Source organism: Nannobrachium achirus (assembly GCF_963921795.1).
Source record: "Nannobrachium achirus genome assembly, chromosome: 16".
Classification (NCBI taxonomy): Eukaryota; Metazoa; Chordata; class Actinopteri; order Myctophiformes; family Myctophidae; genus Nannobrachium; species Nannobrachium achirus.
In genome coordinates, this window is record NC_137823.1 from 22,992,339 (window position 1) to 23,008,472 (window position 16,134).

At 48.8% G+C, this 16,134-nt stretch overlaps 1 protein-coding gene across 1 annotated transcript in view; it reads left to right on the forward strand.

Moving 5' to 3' along the window:
* nmbr (neuromedin B receptor) overlaps positions 1-15,693 on the forward strand; it is a gene marked incomplete at both ends in the record, with an annotated part of 133,442 nt that extends 117,749 nt beyond the window's left edge. Inside the window, 2 exons of the mRNA XM_080744799.1 lie at positions 12,318-12,560; positions 15,481-15,693. Of these exons, the coding sequence (XP_080600925.1) occupies positions 12,318-12,560; positions 15,481-15,693 (456 nt within the window). The remainder of the gene's footprint in view (positions 1-12,317; positions 12,561-15,480) is intronic.
* Positions 15,694-16,134: the final 441 nt, after the last annotated feature.

Below are 16,134 nucleotides of genomic sequence, written 5' to 3' on the forward strand. Positions count from 1 at the left end.
GAGTGTCTCAGTGCCGCAACTGTCAAGGCTCATGAATTCCTTTCCCTCATCAGTCCAGCTCTACAGTTCAAGGCTGGACTGTGAATCTGATCTTTTCACAACAAACAAAGCCACTGGTAGAGCCTATTCCTTTTACATAAACATGCGAAGTGGGTCCCCAAATAATTTTCAAAACACAACGATTTTATTGATTTATTAGGTAGGGGGTGGGGTTGTCTCGCGTAGCCAGACAACTATTCCACAATCTCCGAATGCTATATAGAGTCTGGAACGGCAGCTCCCGAACGGCTAGTATCGGAAGTAGCCACTGCTGCACGGAAGTTGACGGAACTGTAGTCCCACTTGAAACATGACAGAAGCAAACTCGCACAGACAGAGTCATTCGAGCAGCATATTCTTGTCATCTGTAGTCCCACTGGAAACATGACAGAAGCACACTCGCACAGACAGAGTCATTCGAGCAGCATATTCTTGTCATGGGTGTCTAGTTTAAGAAAACATTTGAAAACATCTTGGAAGTAACACCAACAACACCAGAGAAAGACGAAATAACGCCCCAAAAAATATAGAAAAGAGACATAACGCTTCCAGTATAGGACATGTTATTGCTACTGCACCAAGGGAGCGGTTGCGTCACATCCGCTTTATCTTTAGGCCATAAGTACCCAAAAGTACCCAAAATAAAAAAAATGAACAGTCAACACTAAAATCTAAAATTACAGATGCGTTCCTGGTTTTAATTGGTTCATTCTAGCCACTAGATGCTGCATACCACAGTGCCCTGTGGTTTATCACTGGCGATGGTTATCATTGTGTGTAGAGATATTATCAAGTTCGTAGAGATAGTAGATAGAACGTAGTATTTATAAGGCCTTGTGTGGTAAACTTCCTCTGTACCTATCCTCGCTTTTAGATCTAAAAGTCACTGGACAATCAACATTGCACAGGCGCACATTATATACACACGTCCTTGTATGAACAGTGAGCAAGGAAAGTCTGTCTTTATGTATTATGCTCCACACAAATGGGAAAAAACTTCAGGACTCTCTGAAACTGTCTCGATTGGTCTCAATAGAGACATTTAAAGTGCTGCTTGAGGAACCTCTACATAGGGATTATACCTGCTTTATGTAAAAGAAATGATGTGCATCTTTGATGTATTGTGACTCAATTGTTTGTTGTTGTTTTTTTGCTGTATTATGTTTCTATCTATGCTGTGATTAGGGTGTCCTTGAACAAGGTTAGCTATTCACCAGGTTAACATTCACCCGTTCGACAAATGGAACGTCGAACAAATGTTGTTGCAATATCGAACAGGACATACTGCAGATGCCTATAGACTCCTGGGAGATCTGCCAAAGCTTGTCTGACTATACTGTAAGAGTGTAAGTCAATTCGCACACATACAAATCAGCACTATGCAAAATTCAGAACCAAGTATAATCAAGTGAATACTGGAGATGTGGCGTAACAGCATGGATTTCTACAGAGAGTGCAATCTTTTCAACATAAGATGCATTATTCAGGTTCAGGAGAGTTTGGACACGGCAATTCTCTTGAATGCTGCCTTCAGGTATGGCATGGAAAAAGGGCGTTTGCATTTCTTTCACCATAGTGAAAACTGCATTCATGGTCTAGAGAGGGCACTTTTTACAAGGCCCCTTTACGTGCCTGCATTACACATACACACCTGTGTGAATATGCACGCTCGCTTGCTCGCACGCACACATGTTTTATGCCGGTAGATGGGTTGCGAACAGGACGAAATGCAGATGCCTATAGGCTCCTGGGAGATCTGCCAAAGCCTGTCTGACTACTGTAAGTCAATCCGCACACATACAAATCAGCACTATGCAAATCACCACCGCAAAGAAAGTTGAGTGTTGTTACTTGCTGTAACTTTAAATGACTTTCTCTATTAACAAGATAAGGCAAGCATAGTTAAGCTGGACTCAGATGCATGCTGGTGAACTCTTATTAACGTACACAATGATGCGTGTACTGTACCATGAACATGGTCGTAGGATCTGCACGCACTTTGGCTGTGAGTTCTCATTAACAGTCTTTTTCAGGGCCATCCAGGGCTAGAGAATATAATCAGCCTGTTGGAGGCTAAACTCACTGGAGAGCAGTGGTGGACAATAATCAAGTAGAGTACAGTCGTTTGGGTATTTGTATTATTGGATACCCTATGACTTTCACTCACAATTCGAAAACAATATTCAAATACAAAACAGTACAAAACAGCCGAGCAGTCGCAGAAAGTATACAGGTAAAAAGGAACAGGCCCAAGTATAAATCCCTGGGGGACATCGGTGTAACTAAAGTATATATACTGCAGGTTTAAGTGGATAAGTCCCCCCCATACCCCCCAGGATTGTTAGAGTGGATAGCACTGTCCAGTCATGTTTCAGTGAAGACCCGAACTAGAGTTCTCAAATTCTCCCCGGACCCGGCCATACCCGAACCTGACCCGACATTAGGGTAGGGCCTAAAATGTGTGCTAGTCGGGCCAGGTAGGGCCTCGGGCTCAATGAAAAAAGATTTTTTTTTTTCATTATTTTATTACTTTTACTCTGTGACAGAGTTCTAAAATTCTTCCCAAACCCTACCATACCCGACCCGGCCCGAAACTAAAATGTATGCTTACTAGTAGGGCTGTGCCTCAGGCTGGCCCTCTTAGGGCCCAGTTTTATTTTCAGGCCCGTTGAGAACTCTAACCAGAACACAGCAGCCATGCCTAATGTCCTCCTGTTGTTGTCTAAACTGCCCCTCCACTAGCTTATTTTCCATAGACCGAACATTCACTATAAGCAGAATGCCTGGCGAAGGACGAGGGCTGTTGTTGGTGAGAACTTGCCGAGATGATGACGTTTGTTTGATCATGTCTGCCTCCACCAAAAGCAGTTGGGCAAAGGTTATGTTGCCCCTTTATCAGGATATCTCCAAAAGGTTACTTTGTGGAAAGGTTTGCCGTGGCCGTGGGTCAAGGAAGAGATTCACTTTCCACAACAATTAGCTTGTCGTGGGCAGGCATGGCTTCTCAAAGAGCCATGTACAGTATCGTCTGAGTGGATGTTGTTGTCAAACTTTTTATAAGACACATTTATTTCAGATTTCTGTTTGTGACAACCACATCCATTCTAAAGATTCGTGGCTCTTTGAGAAGCCATGCCTCCATGCCTGCCCACGCCAAGCTAATTGCTGTAGTGCATCAAGTGAATCAGTTCTAGTTCTACCTTGACCCACGACAAACTCTCCATCTGATAAGAGACAAACCGAACGGGGCAATAACATAACCTTTGCCCGACTGCTTTTGAATGGGAGGCAGAAATGATCAAAACCAACATCATCTCACCGACAGACATGATGATATAACAACTTTTTGGCTTGGGCATGGCAAGAATAAAAACTAGCAGTACACCTACGCATGGTGGCACACAGCCTTCATCAGCTTAACTAGACATGTTGGTATGGTTACAAACTGTATTTGTACTCTCTGTTTCCAAAATCTTAAATATCTGAATCTGCCCACAAAATGTAATGATGATTAAAACAGATTGTGCACACAGTTTCCAAATGCTTGCTAGGCTCTCTTTTGTTTATTTCCTCTGTATTAAATAAGCCCTTTGATTAAGCTGTATGTAAAAGGCCATGCCACACCTATTGTTTACTGTCAATATTCCAGGATGACCTCCCACTTGGGTAATGACGCCCCCTGGCGATCATTCAGAGAAACTACTTCAGCTCCCGTACTAACGTAGGTAGGAAGGGCCTGTCACTCAAACCGGAGTGACCCGCCTCCAGGCTATATAAGCCCCCGGAGGCGGAAGTAACATCCTCTTTTCACTCTCTGCGATATCACATTCAGATAAGTTGAAACTCAGCCTTGTATTATTATTCTTCGCGCATTAGCCTTAAGCGGTGGCATTGGAGTCGCCCACTGGCGAGTGTTGAATTAACCCGTACTTAAGAATACTTATTCTTGTTCCGTCCTAAATCGACGGTTATTTCCTTTTATAACAAAGGATTATTACTGCTTGTTCAGGCCTCCGCCGAAGCAAGCGTGGCATAGCATTAGCCGTTAGCTTGTTAGCTCGTCTGCTATTGTTAACGTTAGCTACACTGCTTACCGCTTGTTCAGGCCCTGCCCGAATCAAGCGTGGCCTAGCCTTAGCCGTTAGCTTGTTAGCTCGTCTGCTTCTGGTTAACTCTATCTACAGTGCTTCGCCATGGATCCTCTGGCCTTCCTGCCGAGGCAATGTCCAGGATGTCCAGGACTCATCGACGGACAGGATCTTCACCATCTCTGTGTCGGCTGCATGGGCGTTGCACACGCCTTCTCTGCACTGAGTCCTCAGGGGAGAGCAGGACCTTTCTGTGACTGCTGCGTGGCCTACGACCGCGATGTACTGATACACCGGTTCTACCTAGCCAGGGCAGGCCTCGGGGCCTGCGCTCCACCAGGTGGGTCCACTGCTCTCAACCCCACAGCCCAGTCTTTCCTTCCCCAGGCGGACCGCACCGTTGGTCAAGGTGCGGCGCTGCCTTCCGGAGATCCGCTTGGCAACCAGCGCGCCATTCCAAGTCAAGATGGCGCCGTGCTACATGAGACACCGCCTGCCGCGCAACCGACCGCAGCTAGCTCCACTGTCACTGGAGCTGGCGGGTCTGGTGAAGTCGCCGCTAAGAAGGCGACCAAGAAGGCTAACATCCAGACGAAATCTCCGGTAGCCTTTTCCCCTTCGGGCGCGGTGCCCAAAAAGAAACGCTTGGATGTGACCGTCGGGGACGTCCCCCTCGACGTGAGCATCACCAAAACAGTCCAGACCTTCAGGCGAGAGTCGGACCTGAGCTCCTGTCAGAGCGAGGGTTCTGGTTCTGAATACTCTGGATACACGGCCGAGGAGGAGGAGGACTCCGTCGATGACGAGGGTTCTCGACTCACGGTCACTGTGAAAGGTAATGCCCCTGCGGCTCCAGCACGTCAACTGGACGCCGCAGGGAGCTCCCAGGCCTCCTCAGGCACCACTGCCCCTCCACCCGCCAGTCAAGCGAGTGAAGCGGGAGCAGAGGACGTCGATTCTGCAGCAGAAATGCTGGATCATCTCACAGTCTACATGAGAGCTCTGGCCAGAGTTGGAGAGGAGTTGCCACCTCCTCTCCCCTCTGAAGAGGCCGAGGATGATGATGAAATGCCCGGGCAGGAGCCTTCGGTTCCCGCCCCGTATGTCCTCTCCAGGCTGCCGCTGGTGAAAGGTTTCACCAAGGCCCTCCATTCCTCATGGAAGACACATAAAGACCCCAGGAAGCTGCCTTTTTCTGTGTTGGATTTGGTGGGCGGTGCGGAGGCAGGCATGTCCACCTGCCCTAACCTGGACCACCTGTTGGCACAATCTTTCCTGAGTTCTGTCAGACCTCAGTACAAAGATGTAGGCACGGCTAAAAACGGGCCGTTTGTTGGCCCCGTCGGCACCAACCCGCCGGGGTTCACTGTCCTGGAGGACAAGCTACAGTCGGACAGGGCTCGTAACGCCTACCGGTCCGCTGCTCTGGCCGCTAAGGACCTAAATCTGATCCAGCTCTTGCTCGCTTCCACCAAGGACCTGGTCAAAGGTCTGCCCACGGGGGAGCACACAGCTGAACTGAACACTCTATTTGACATCATGCTGAAGGTCAATTGGCATGCGGTTAAGTGGATGGGCAGGTCCATGGACTACAACCTCCAGTCTGAGAGAGCCCGCTGGCTCGACTATGTCGACCTCGAGCCTAAGAGGGACGTGGGCGAGAAGCCTCTAGGTCCTCGCGGGGAGATGTACAAGTCTCTCATAAACATGGAGAACAGTCCCACCACCCTCATGGGTGGGGGCTTGGAGCTGCTGCAGGGTAGAGTTACCTTCTTCAAGGCGGCTAAGGACATCGTCGAGTCCACCACAGTGCCACAGGATGAACCGCAGCAAGCTAGGAGGACGTCCCGCTCCTCCCGCGCCAAGGAAAGGGGCCGCTCTGCTTCTTTTAAGAAGCACTCGTCTTCCTCCAGGGGAGCCTCTGCAGCCAGGGCGCCTGACAGGCCCCGCAGCAAGGCTGTGGTTCCCGAGCGCGCTCAGCCGCGCCGCCCGTCCAAGGATGGCAGGCAGCAGTCTTCATACCGCGGTGGCCGCGGTAGGGGACAGCGCAAATGACACTCTGAAGAGGGGAATTGTGCTGGGGCGGGGGTCCGAGGTGTCTCTCGGTCCCCCTCCCCCCAAACGAGGGCGTTTTTCGGTACCCCGTGTCGGGGAAATGAAAATGTTAATTTTGATGCCTCCTGTGTCGACAATAAACATGTTGAAAGAACAAAGTCTGTCTCTGTCCAACTCTCTCGCACTAGCACAGACGACCCCATCGTGCATGCCTCCTGTAGTAATGATGAAGTCCTGTCAGGACTCGATAATCAATCACAGGTTTTATCAGAAACCAGTAATGTTAATGTCAAACAATTATGTGGTTCCTCAAGCGCGCGAGTGGGATATCCCTCGCGTCGACAATATGAATCCTTTATGCATGCCTCCTGTAAGAATGATGGAGTCCCGTCAGGACTCTTTAATCAGTCAGAGGTTTTATCAGCAACCAGTAATGTTAACGTCAAACAGTTATATGGTTCCTCATGCGCGCGAGTGGATTTTCCCTCGCGTGAGCGATGCTATGAATTTAACCTTGAGTCAGAAATTCTGTCGGCCTACTATGAGCCCGGGTCAAGGGACAAGCATAAAGGCCTTAGAGCAGGTATTAAACGTAAAAGTTCCTCTCCTGTCAGGGGAGAATGCTTTAGTTGTGGGCGAGTCTGTTTATCAGTCGAATCGCTTTGCTCTTCCTGTCGCTCTATCGAGCCAAAACCGAACGCTTCCGGTTTCACCGGATACGGATTCGCTAGCTCCCCGCTTCCGGTCCGGCCGCAAAAGAGCTCCGCTAGTCAAGCGGTACAATCGGAAGGTGTTCCCACCTTGCGGCCTATTGAACCCCTGCGCTCCGCATCCGGGTGTCCCGGATACGGATACGCAGGTTCCCCACTTCCGGTCCCGCCGCAAAATAGCTCCGCTAGTCAAGCGGTACAACCAGAAGGTGTTTCCGCCATGCGGCCTATTGAACCCTTGCGCTCCGCATCCGGTCGTTCCGGATACGGATACGCAGGTTCCCCACTTCCGGTCCGGCCGCCAAAAAGCTCCGCCGTCACGGAAGCACAGTGGTGGGGTTTCTCTCGCTCAAAACACGCTAGCACGCTGTGCGCGCCAGTGGAAGTTATGCAACCCGAGCCATTGGGTATTTCGAACGATAACCAGGGGTTACAGGTTACAGTTCGCAGATATACCCCCGCTTTCGAGCAGGGTTATTCATACCAGAGCACGTGGTTTAAAAGCAAGTCTTTTGAGAGAAGAGATCAGCTCATTGCTAAGCAAGGGTGCTATAGTGGAGCTGGACAGGACCCAATCCCGCATGGGATTTTGGAGCCGTTATTTCCTGGTGCCCAAAAAGGGGGGGGGGCTACGTCCCATCCTGGACCTAAAGGCACTAAACGTGTACCTGAAGAAATACGTTTTCAGGATGCTAACAGTACCCACCATGTTACGGTCGGTCAGGCAAGGGGATTTCCACTGTTCAGTGGATCTGAAGGATGCTTATCAGCACGTCCAGATTTATCCCCCACACAGGAAATTCCTTCGGTTCGCCTTCGAGGGTCGCCTGTACGAGTATACAGTACTCCCTTTCGGTCTGTCACTGAGCCCGAGGGTTTTCGTGAAAGTGACCGAAGCAGCCATCGCCCCGCTGAGACAGCAGGGCGTCAGGTTGGCGACGTACATCGACGATTGGATGATTTCAGCGAGCTCCGCCCACGAAGTGGCGCGTCACACACAAGTGGTTTTGGCTCACCTGAAGGCCTTAGGTTTCATAGTCAACCACGGCAAGAGCATGCTGACTCCAGCAAGTCGTCTTACATTCATTGGGGTCCTTCTGGACTCATCCGACATGTCGGCCCGTCTCTCAGAGGAGAGGGTGGACAGGTTTCGGGAATGTCTCGACTCCTTTCAAGTGGGCCAGGAGGTCACTTACAGGAGTTGCATGGTACTGACGGGAATGATGGCTTCCGCAGTACATCTGTTGCGTTTGGGCAGGTTTCATATGAGACCTTTTCAAAGATGGATGTTATCCCTCGGGATCCCGCCCTCCTTGAAGTACAAGAAGGTTACGGTTTCCCCTTCCTGCGCGATCGCCCTGTCTCCGTGGCTGGTGGAGGGGTTCCTCACCAGCGGAGTCTCGATTGGCGAGGTGGTTTCCCACAAGTCGATCACGACAGACGCCAGTCTCAGTGGATGGGGAGCCACTTTCGAGGGGCGCACAGCGCAGGGGCTTTGGCCTCTGGAGATGAGGGGTCGTCACATCAACTATTTGGAGTTGATGGCTATACTCCTGGCGCTCAAGCATTTCGAGCCTTGGATTTTGCATTGTCACGTCCTGGTCAGGACAGACAATACGACGGCCATGTTTTATGTCAACAAACAGGGGGGCCTGTCGTCGTTGCCACTGGACCGTCTGGCTCGAGAATTGACGGTTTGGTGCTTGTCGCGCCTCAAGTCGATCAGGGCCTCACACGTCCCAGGTCTCCTCAACAGCGGAGCAGATCTCCTGTCCAGGGGAGGTCCTCGCTACGAGGATTGGTCTCTCCACCCCAGGGTGGTGAGCCAGATTTTTCGCAAGTTTGGTCAGCCAGTGGCGGACCTGTTTGCGTCAGCGGAGAATACGAAGTGTCCATTGTTCTTCGCGGTGAAGGGCAGTCCCCCCTTGGGGTTGGACGCCTTAGCGCACACGTGGCCGAGAGGTCTACTGTACGCGTTTCCCCCCTTCGACTTAATCCGACCCACTCTGGAGAGAGTCAGGAGGTTCGGTCTGGAGATGCTCCTGGTGGCTCCCTACAAGGGCACGTGGAGATCGGCGATCGCCCCTCTCCTTTGCGAACCGGGTTGGCAGCTGCCTCAGTGCAGGGACCTGTTGAGTCAGGCCAGGGGGGAGATCTTCCACCAAGACCTGCAGGTCCTAGACCTGTGGGTTTGGCACGTGAAAGGTTAAACCTGCTGGCAGCCGGTTTTTCTTCTGAAGTGGTTGATACCATTCAGAGTGCTAAGGCGCCCTCTACGAGGGCGTCTTATGATGGAAGGTGGAATGCCTTTGAGGACTGGTGTGAGTCGCGTGTTCCACCTGTGGTGGCTCATGTGGCGTCAGCCCAGGAAATTCTGGAATTTATGCAGAACCGCTTGAGAAGTGGTCTAGCATTTTCTACCCTTAGGGGGTATTTGGCGGCTATTAATGCCTGTCACCTGGGGGTGGCGGGCAAGGCACCTTCTAAAGTCCCGGAGGTCATCAAGTTCATGCAAGGAGTTGAACGTTTGAGGCCGGTGACTAGGTCTTTGTTCCCAGTTTGGGATCTGCAGGTGGTTCTAGGGGGCCTATGTCGGGCTCCCTTTGAGCCGCTTGTAGGGATGCCTTTGAAACTTTTGAGTTTCAAGACGGCTCTTTTGCTGGCTTTGGCCACGGCTAAAAGAGTTGGTGACCTGCAAGCTCTCTCGGTGTCTGCGGAGTGCATGCAGTTTATGAACAATGATCTCAAGGTGTTGCTCAAGCCTCATCTTAAGTTTGTTCCTAAGAACATGGTGGTTCCTAAGGAGCCTGTTGTTCTTCTGGCTTTTCATCCTCCTCCGTTTGTCTCGGTGGAGGATGAACGGCTGAATTGCCTTTGTCCTGTCAGGGCATTGAAGGCCTACTGTGACAGGACTGCTGGTTCTAGAGCTTCTTCTCAGCTCTTTGTAGAAATGGGCAATGTTCTTGTCAGAAAGCCGGTGTCTAGACCCACTCTTTCGAGGTGGATTGTGGATGCTATTAGGCTGGCTTACTCTAGTGCGGGTGTGGAAGTGCCGGCGGCACTTAAAGCCCATAGCACTAGGGGTGTGGCTACTTCGTGGGCACTGGCAAAGGGAGTCTCCGTTCAGGAGATTTGTGTTTCGGCGAATTGGTCTTCGCCTTCTACCTTTGCAGCCTACTATCACCTGGATATCGAATCCTCTTCGCTAGCGCATTCGGTTCTGGGTGCAGTTGCCTCCTCTACGTCATAGAGGAGTCGGATCTTCCCCTCCCACTGGTGGGCATGTAGCCACCTGGGGTATTTTGGGGGGACCCTGTGTTTTCCTTATATAGTGTGTCTTACTTATAAGGCGGACTTGTCCTTTTCATTTAGTTGAATGAGGCGGACTTCGGTCTGTCAGGGTCTCTCTTTATTTTCTCATGCCTTCACACCCAGGTCCGGTGGGCCTGGGACCTTCTGGGTGATGGGTCACGCCCGTTTGGGCTGTGCTCACCCGTATGAGGGGTGTGTGGGGGTATGAGAGTAGGTTGTGGCTTAGAGGGGAGTTTAAGAATCCCAAGTGGGAGGTCATCCTGGAATATTGACAGTAAACGGTAGGTTCCGTACGGAACCATTGTTTACTTAGATATGGAAGGATGACCTCCCACGTAATGCCCCTCTGTTTCACTGAATGTGGCAGAGAGTGGTATTAAGAGGATGTTACTTCCGCCTCCGGGGGCTTATATAGCCTGGAGGCGGGTCACTCCGGTTTGAGTGACAGGCCCTTCCTACCTACGTTAGTACGGGAGCTGAAGTAGTTTCTCTGAATGATCGCCAGGGGGCGTCATTACCCAAGTGGGAGGTCATCCTTCCATATCTAAGTAAACAATGGTTCCGTACGGAACCTACCGTTTCTTGGTCATGGGACCCCATGTTCATGCTTGGCTTGGAAGAGGGCTATAAAGACACTGAGAAAAGATATGAGAGGGACTTCATGTGAGAGAGCAGGTAATAGAGATGGGATGACGGTGAGGAATTGCAAGGCTGAAGCCTTGTTAGGGACAAATCTTGTTGGCTTAATCTATAATATTAAAAAAACGTTACAACGCATGGACGCACGCACACACACACACACACACACACACACACACACACACACACACACACACACACACACACACACACACACACACACACACACACACGCATGCACACGCACCTATTCACTGTATACCTCTACAAACTCACAAACACTACAGTGACTCTTAAAGACACATTTATCAGTGGCGGTCGGATTGCACGTTTGACACCGTGGCCCCTGTTGGCCAATTAAAAAAAGGAAACCCGTGCATCTTAAATGGCTACTCCGTGTCTTTAGGATCCTCCGGGCAGCTAGCTAGCGGCGCACATCGAGCGAGGGTGGCGGCCGTAATTGATTCTCGAGTCTCTTCTGGTTGGACATAACGAGGTCTGCGAATCCAAAAAGGTTAAGGGACGCTGACATCTTAGAGCAGAAGCTTTTCCACTTGAGATCCGGTTACATCGAGTAGCACTTTAACAAATGCTGTTGACCTTTTGCGTCTCTGCGTATGTTTGTGGGGTAGGGAGAGCATGTAAGCACACACACACATGCACACACGCACACGTGCTTGTGTGCGTGTGTGTTTGCGTGCGTGCGTGCATGATTGTGTGCGTGCGTGTGTGTGTGTTTTAGTGGCCCTAGGCTAGATCTGTAGACAGTCCATGCATAGGCAGGCCCACACATTCACAGAGGCCTCAAGCCGTGTTTGAATACCATCCATCCATTAACACTGCATGACTCAGTGGTGCTCAAAGTGGTGGTCCTCCCCTCCCCAGGGGTCCTTAAGGGTGTTCCAGGGGGTCCCCAACTATGCATTTGTTCATATAGCATCAAAATCAGTTTCACTTTTCACTTCACCCCTCCCTCCCTCCCTCCCTCTCTCTCTCTCTCTCTCTCTCTCTCTCTCTCTCTCTCTCTCTCTCTCTCTCACTGCCATAGAAGAGCTATACCTGGGTGTACGATTTGATTGACACATTTCTGCTCTTTTTCTGCCTTTTCAATTCAATTCAATTCAAAGGAGCTTTATTGGCATGAGAAAACATACGTTTGCATTGCCAAAGCAATTGTCACAAATAAAATAAAAACAGATGAAAATGGGGAACATAATACAGTTGGAGGTGGTACAGCATTGTGTGTAAACAGAGCTTTTTTTCTCAAAATGCATTTAAAGGTAGCAGCTCTGTTTCATACTGTATGTGCAGTAGGTCTAGATGTCAATCCATGGTTTGTAGTCCTTAGGGTGGTTGTGTTTCTAGCCTTCTTGTTGCAACAGTCCACAAATCTTGCTGCTGTGTTCGCGCATTGTTTTTTTCAAAAGTGAATCTGATTGGGTCCCCCATGTTCTCCTTGTCGTTCTCTCTCCAGATGGACACCAGGAAGCGGCTGGCCAAGATCGTGCTGGTGTTCGTGGGCCTGTTCGCCCTGTGCTGGTTCCCCAACCACGTGCTGTACATGTACCGCTCCTTCCACTACAACCAGATGGACGTGTCGCTGGGCCACATGGTCATCACGCTGGTGGCGCGCGTCCTCAGCTTCTCCTCGTCCTGCGTCAACCCCTTCGCCCTCTACATGCTCAGCGAGAGCTTCCGCAGGCACTTCAACAGGTCAGTATAGGGTAGGATAGCCGCGACCTGGCGCTTGTCAACGAACCTAAGCACAACGGTGGGGGCAGTGGTGGAAAAAGTACTCACATTTTTTACTTGAGTAAAAGTACCAATCCTGTAATGTATAAATACTTGAGTAAAAGTACGAAAGTATTGGCATCAAAATGTACTTAAAGTACCAAAAGTTTGAAAATAGCAGATCTACAAGCTCACAACGCGTTGCAATGCGACGTGTTGTGAGCTTGTAGATCGGCTATTTTCAAATGGCCAAGATATATAGGGCTAAAGTGGTTTATGTACAGTATGTTCATCTGCAAAGTAACTAGTAACTATAAAGTTTTCAAATAAATGTAGTGCAGTAAAAGTACACTATTTGGATCCAAGATGTAGTGGAGTAGAAGAAAAAGTATTGGACATTGGAAATACTCAAGTAAAGTACAAATTACTCAAAATTGAACTTAAGTACAGTACTTAAGTAAATGTACTTTACACCACTGGGTGGGGGCCAGTGGTGGCAAGGAGGTAGGAAGCGCTTCGCTGTGTTCACTTGGACGGGGCAGAGGTCCCAAAAGTCGGGGGGACGAAGATTTACTATTCTGTCCACAAAGGCACATACCTCGGTAACGGCGCTGAGTGAGACCGTTGCAACGCTCTACACGGCGTGTCTCACGTGGCTCATGGCCGCCTGAGACGGCACGTCTCCGTCGTCATCACCAAAAACAAACGGAAACCAGAATCCGAAATGTTTGAAATCGGTTTAAAATCAGTATACAGGGGTTGACACTAAGGTCTCAAGAGGTGCTTGCCCCTCGGACAATTACAGGTCATGTTCTATTTGCCCAGAGGTCATGTCCACTGGCCCAAAATGATGGGTAAAATTTTAATTACCTAATTACCTAACACTTTTAATTACCTCACACGTTTTACTTTCTGGGACTGTGCGATAATAATAAAAAGGAATCATACCTCAATTTTTATGCCAAAATGACTATGGGTTCAGACTTGTTATTTTATATTTTTAAGTGTAGCAACAGTAAAAAGAGCACATTGCAGGTAAACAGTGTTCTTATTTTACATTCCACAGACCAGAAGACAAAGCGCTCTGGCCATGTGCAGGTGTTTAGACAGATATTTCGTATTGTTTTTATAGACAGTTGTGTCCCCTCTCGAACGAGTACTTGCCCGGTCGGGCAACCTGAAAGCAAACTCCACCTGCCTGAAAGTTTAGCTCTTAGTGTCAACGCCTGGTATAATCGCTTTCTTTTGGTATAATAATTGTTTGATATTTTCATTTTTAATGATGGCCGTGTCGTTTTCCTCCTCATTGAGTACTGCTGCTAATGTTAATTACTTTCTGCCATCCAATTAAGTTGTTTTTGTTTGCGAAGTTTTTATTTGATGGGATTTAATTTCATATTGGATTTGATATTATCCTTTTGTTTGTCTTCTTTTATTGGATATGTCAAAGAAGTAATAGGAGGTTAATATTGGGAAGCACTTTCTGAAATTCTGAACACTTTGTGCTAAAGGTAAGCTGATGAAGATTAGAAGTTTAGTGATTTATTTAGAAGGGTACTAGAAAGTACTTTAGTTTGCTCCAGCAATACAGCAGCAAAACAAATAAAAAGAAATAAGGTAATCACCGCCAAAGCCATTCTCTAAATCTCTTTTTAAGTTCTTGCCATTGTGTTCAACTTGTCTAGTTTTTCAGTCCAGGATAGATTTTTTTTCGGTCTACCAAATTTACTGCAGGCAAGTTCTATTGAAAAGTGAATGAATAATGCAATGAAGCCTGACAGTGTGTCGCAGGTTCGAGTCCCGATCCCGACGACCTTTGTGTGTGTGCCACTCTCCATCTCTCTCTCCCCGTTTCTTGTCAGTCTGCTATATCTATCAATGAAGGTAGAACAAGACAATAAATACATAATAATAATAATAATAATAATAATAAATACACATCACAATGTGCTTTGTAATTGCATGTTGGATGAGATTGGCAGAATAATCCTGACAACTAAGGAACTGCACACAAAGCCCCTATACTGTAGGGCAATAACAACAGCTCCCGTTGGAAAACAGCTAAAAGGGCACTCTATGTATATACAGTATGTCATATATGTCATACCAGTCATAGTTCATCTGACTGGGGATTATACTTCATAATAAGGTCATAATACCTCCAGCCTGCATGCAAGCCCCCATCTGCCATCTTAACTGCAGTTTTTTCACAGATGCTTAGAAAAAATATCTTTGCAGGAAATAGGCAGGCGTGTCATGTTTTGGTGTTGAGCCTTTAACTTTGACACCCACTTCTGGGGGGGGGGGGTAATTTGGAATTAACTGTGTTAAAATATTTGACGTAACGAATGCCCAGAATAACGGCCCTGTTCACTGATCAGAAGTGCATTCTCTCGGTAGAAGACTTGGTACGGGGGAGACCTATGTCTGCCACTTCTCCCCCCTCTCCTTCTACACATGCGCGCACACACACACACACACACACACACACACACACACACACACACACACACACACACACACACTGCACCGGAGGAGAAGAGAGAGACGGTTAGCTAGCTGCCGTCTCAAAAGAGAGAAGTTGAAGTTTGGACAGAGCCAAACCGAAAATTACTACGGCCCAATTGTGGAGGGGCCTTAATTATTTAGCTATTGAAAAATAGCAGATCTACAAGCTCGCAGCGTGGCACTTGGTGCCGCGCTGTGAGCTTGTAGATCTGCTATTTTTCAATAGTTGAAGCACAAAATAATGCGTAATAATGCGTTCCCAGTCTAAATGGGTTAAACCCCCTCCCCCCATGGAGAACATTCATGGGGGGCCCGCAGTGAATCCTTGTACCCCCAGGGCCCCAAATTTGGTGCGACACCCCTGCTAACGCCACGGTCTCTGTGTCGCCCTCAGCCAGCTGCGGTGCGGGAGAGGCACCCGTCCGGAGCGCCAGGCCAGCTACCTGCAGAGCACCTCCCACATCCGCCTCACCTCCATCAAGAAGACCACGCCCGCCGCCGCCGCAGCCGGCGTCGTTGCGGCAACGACGCCCAAAGACCTCGCTGCCAACGCCACCACCACCACGGCTGCTGCCAACAGAAACTCTGCCAAGCAGAAAGTGGCTCTGTGAGGAAAAAAACAACAACAACCACCACCAAGCGGTGTTGGAATTGGACGCGAATGTCTCTTCTGTCTCACTCTTTCTCTCTGTGTGTGCGTGTGCGTGTGCGCCAGGGGTCTTCGATATGTCCGTACTCTGAAAAATGTGTCTGTGGCAAAGACTTTTCCTTTTCCGTGGCATATTTTGGATTTTCAGTTCTATCATCCAATTACTGAATGTCAAGTCTCCAAGTTTTCTTCAGAATATGTATGACACTGGTTTTCTATGACACATTATATGAGTCCACCAGTACTAGTGGTTCTCAAATGTTTTATTTGAGGACCCCCATATCTCTGAGTTGAGTGTGTACATAGTTGTTTCTACACTCTCAGAGTTACAGACCTGTTAAGGTCATTTCAGGGCTATCTCTACAGTATGTGTTTCTGGTAATATTATTGTCCGCTCATTTTG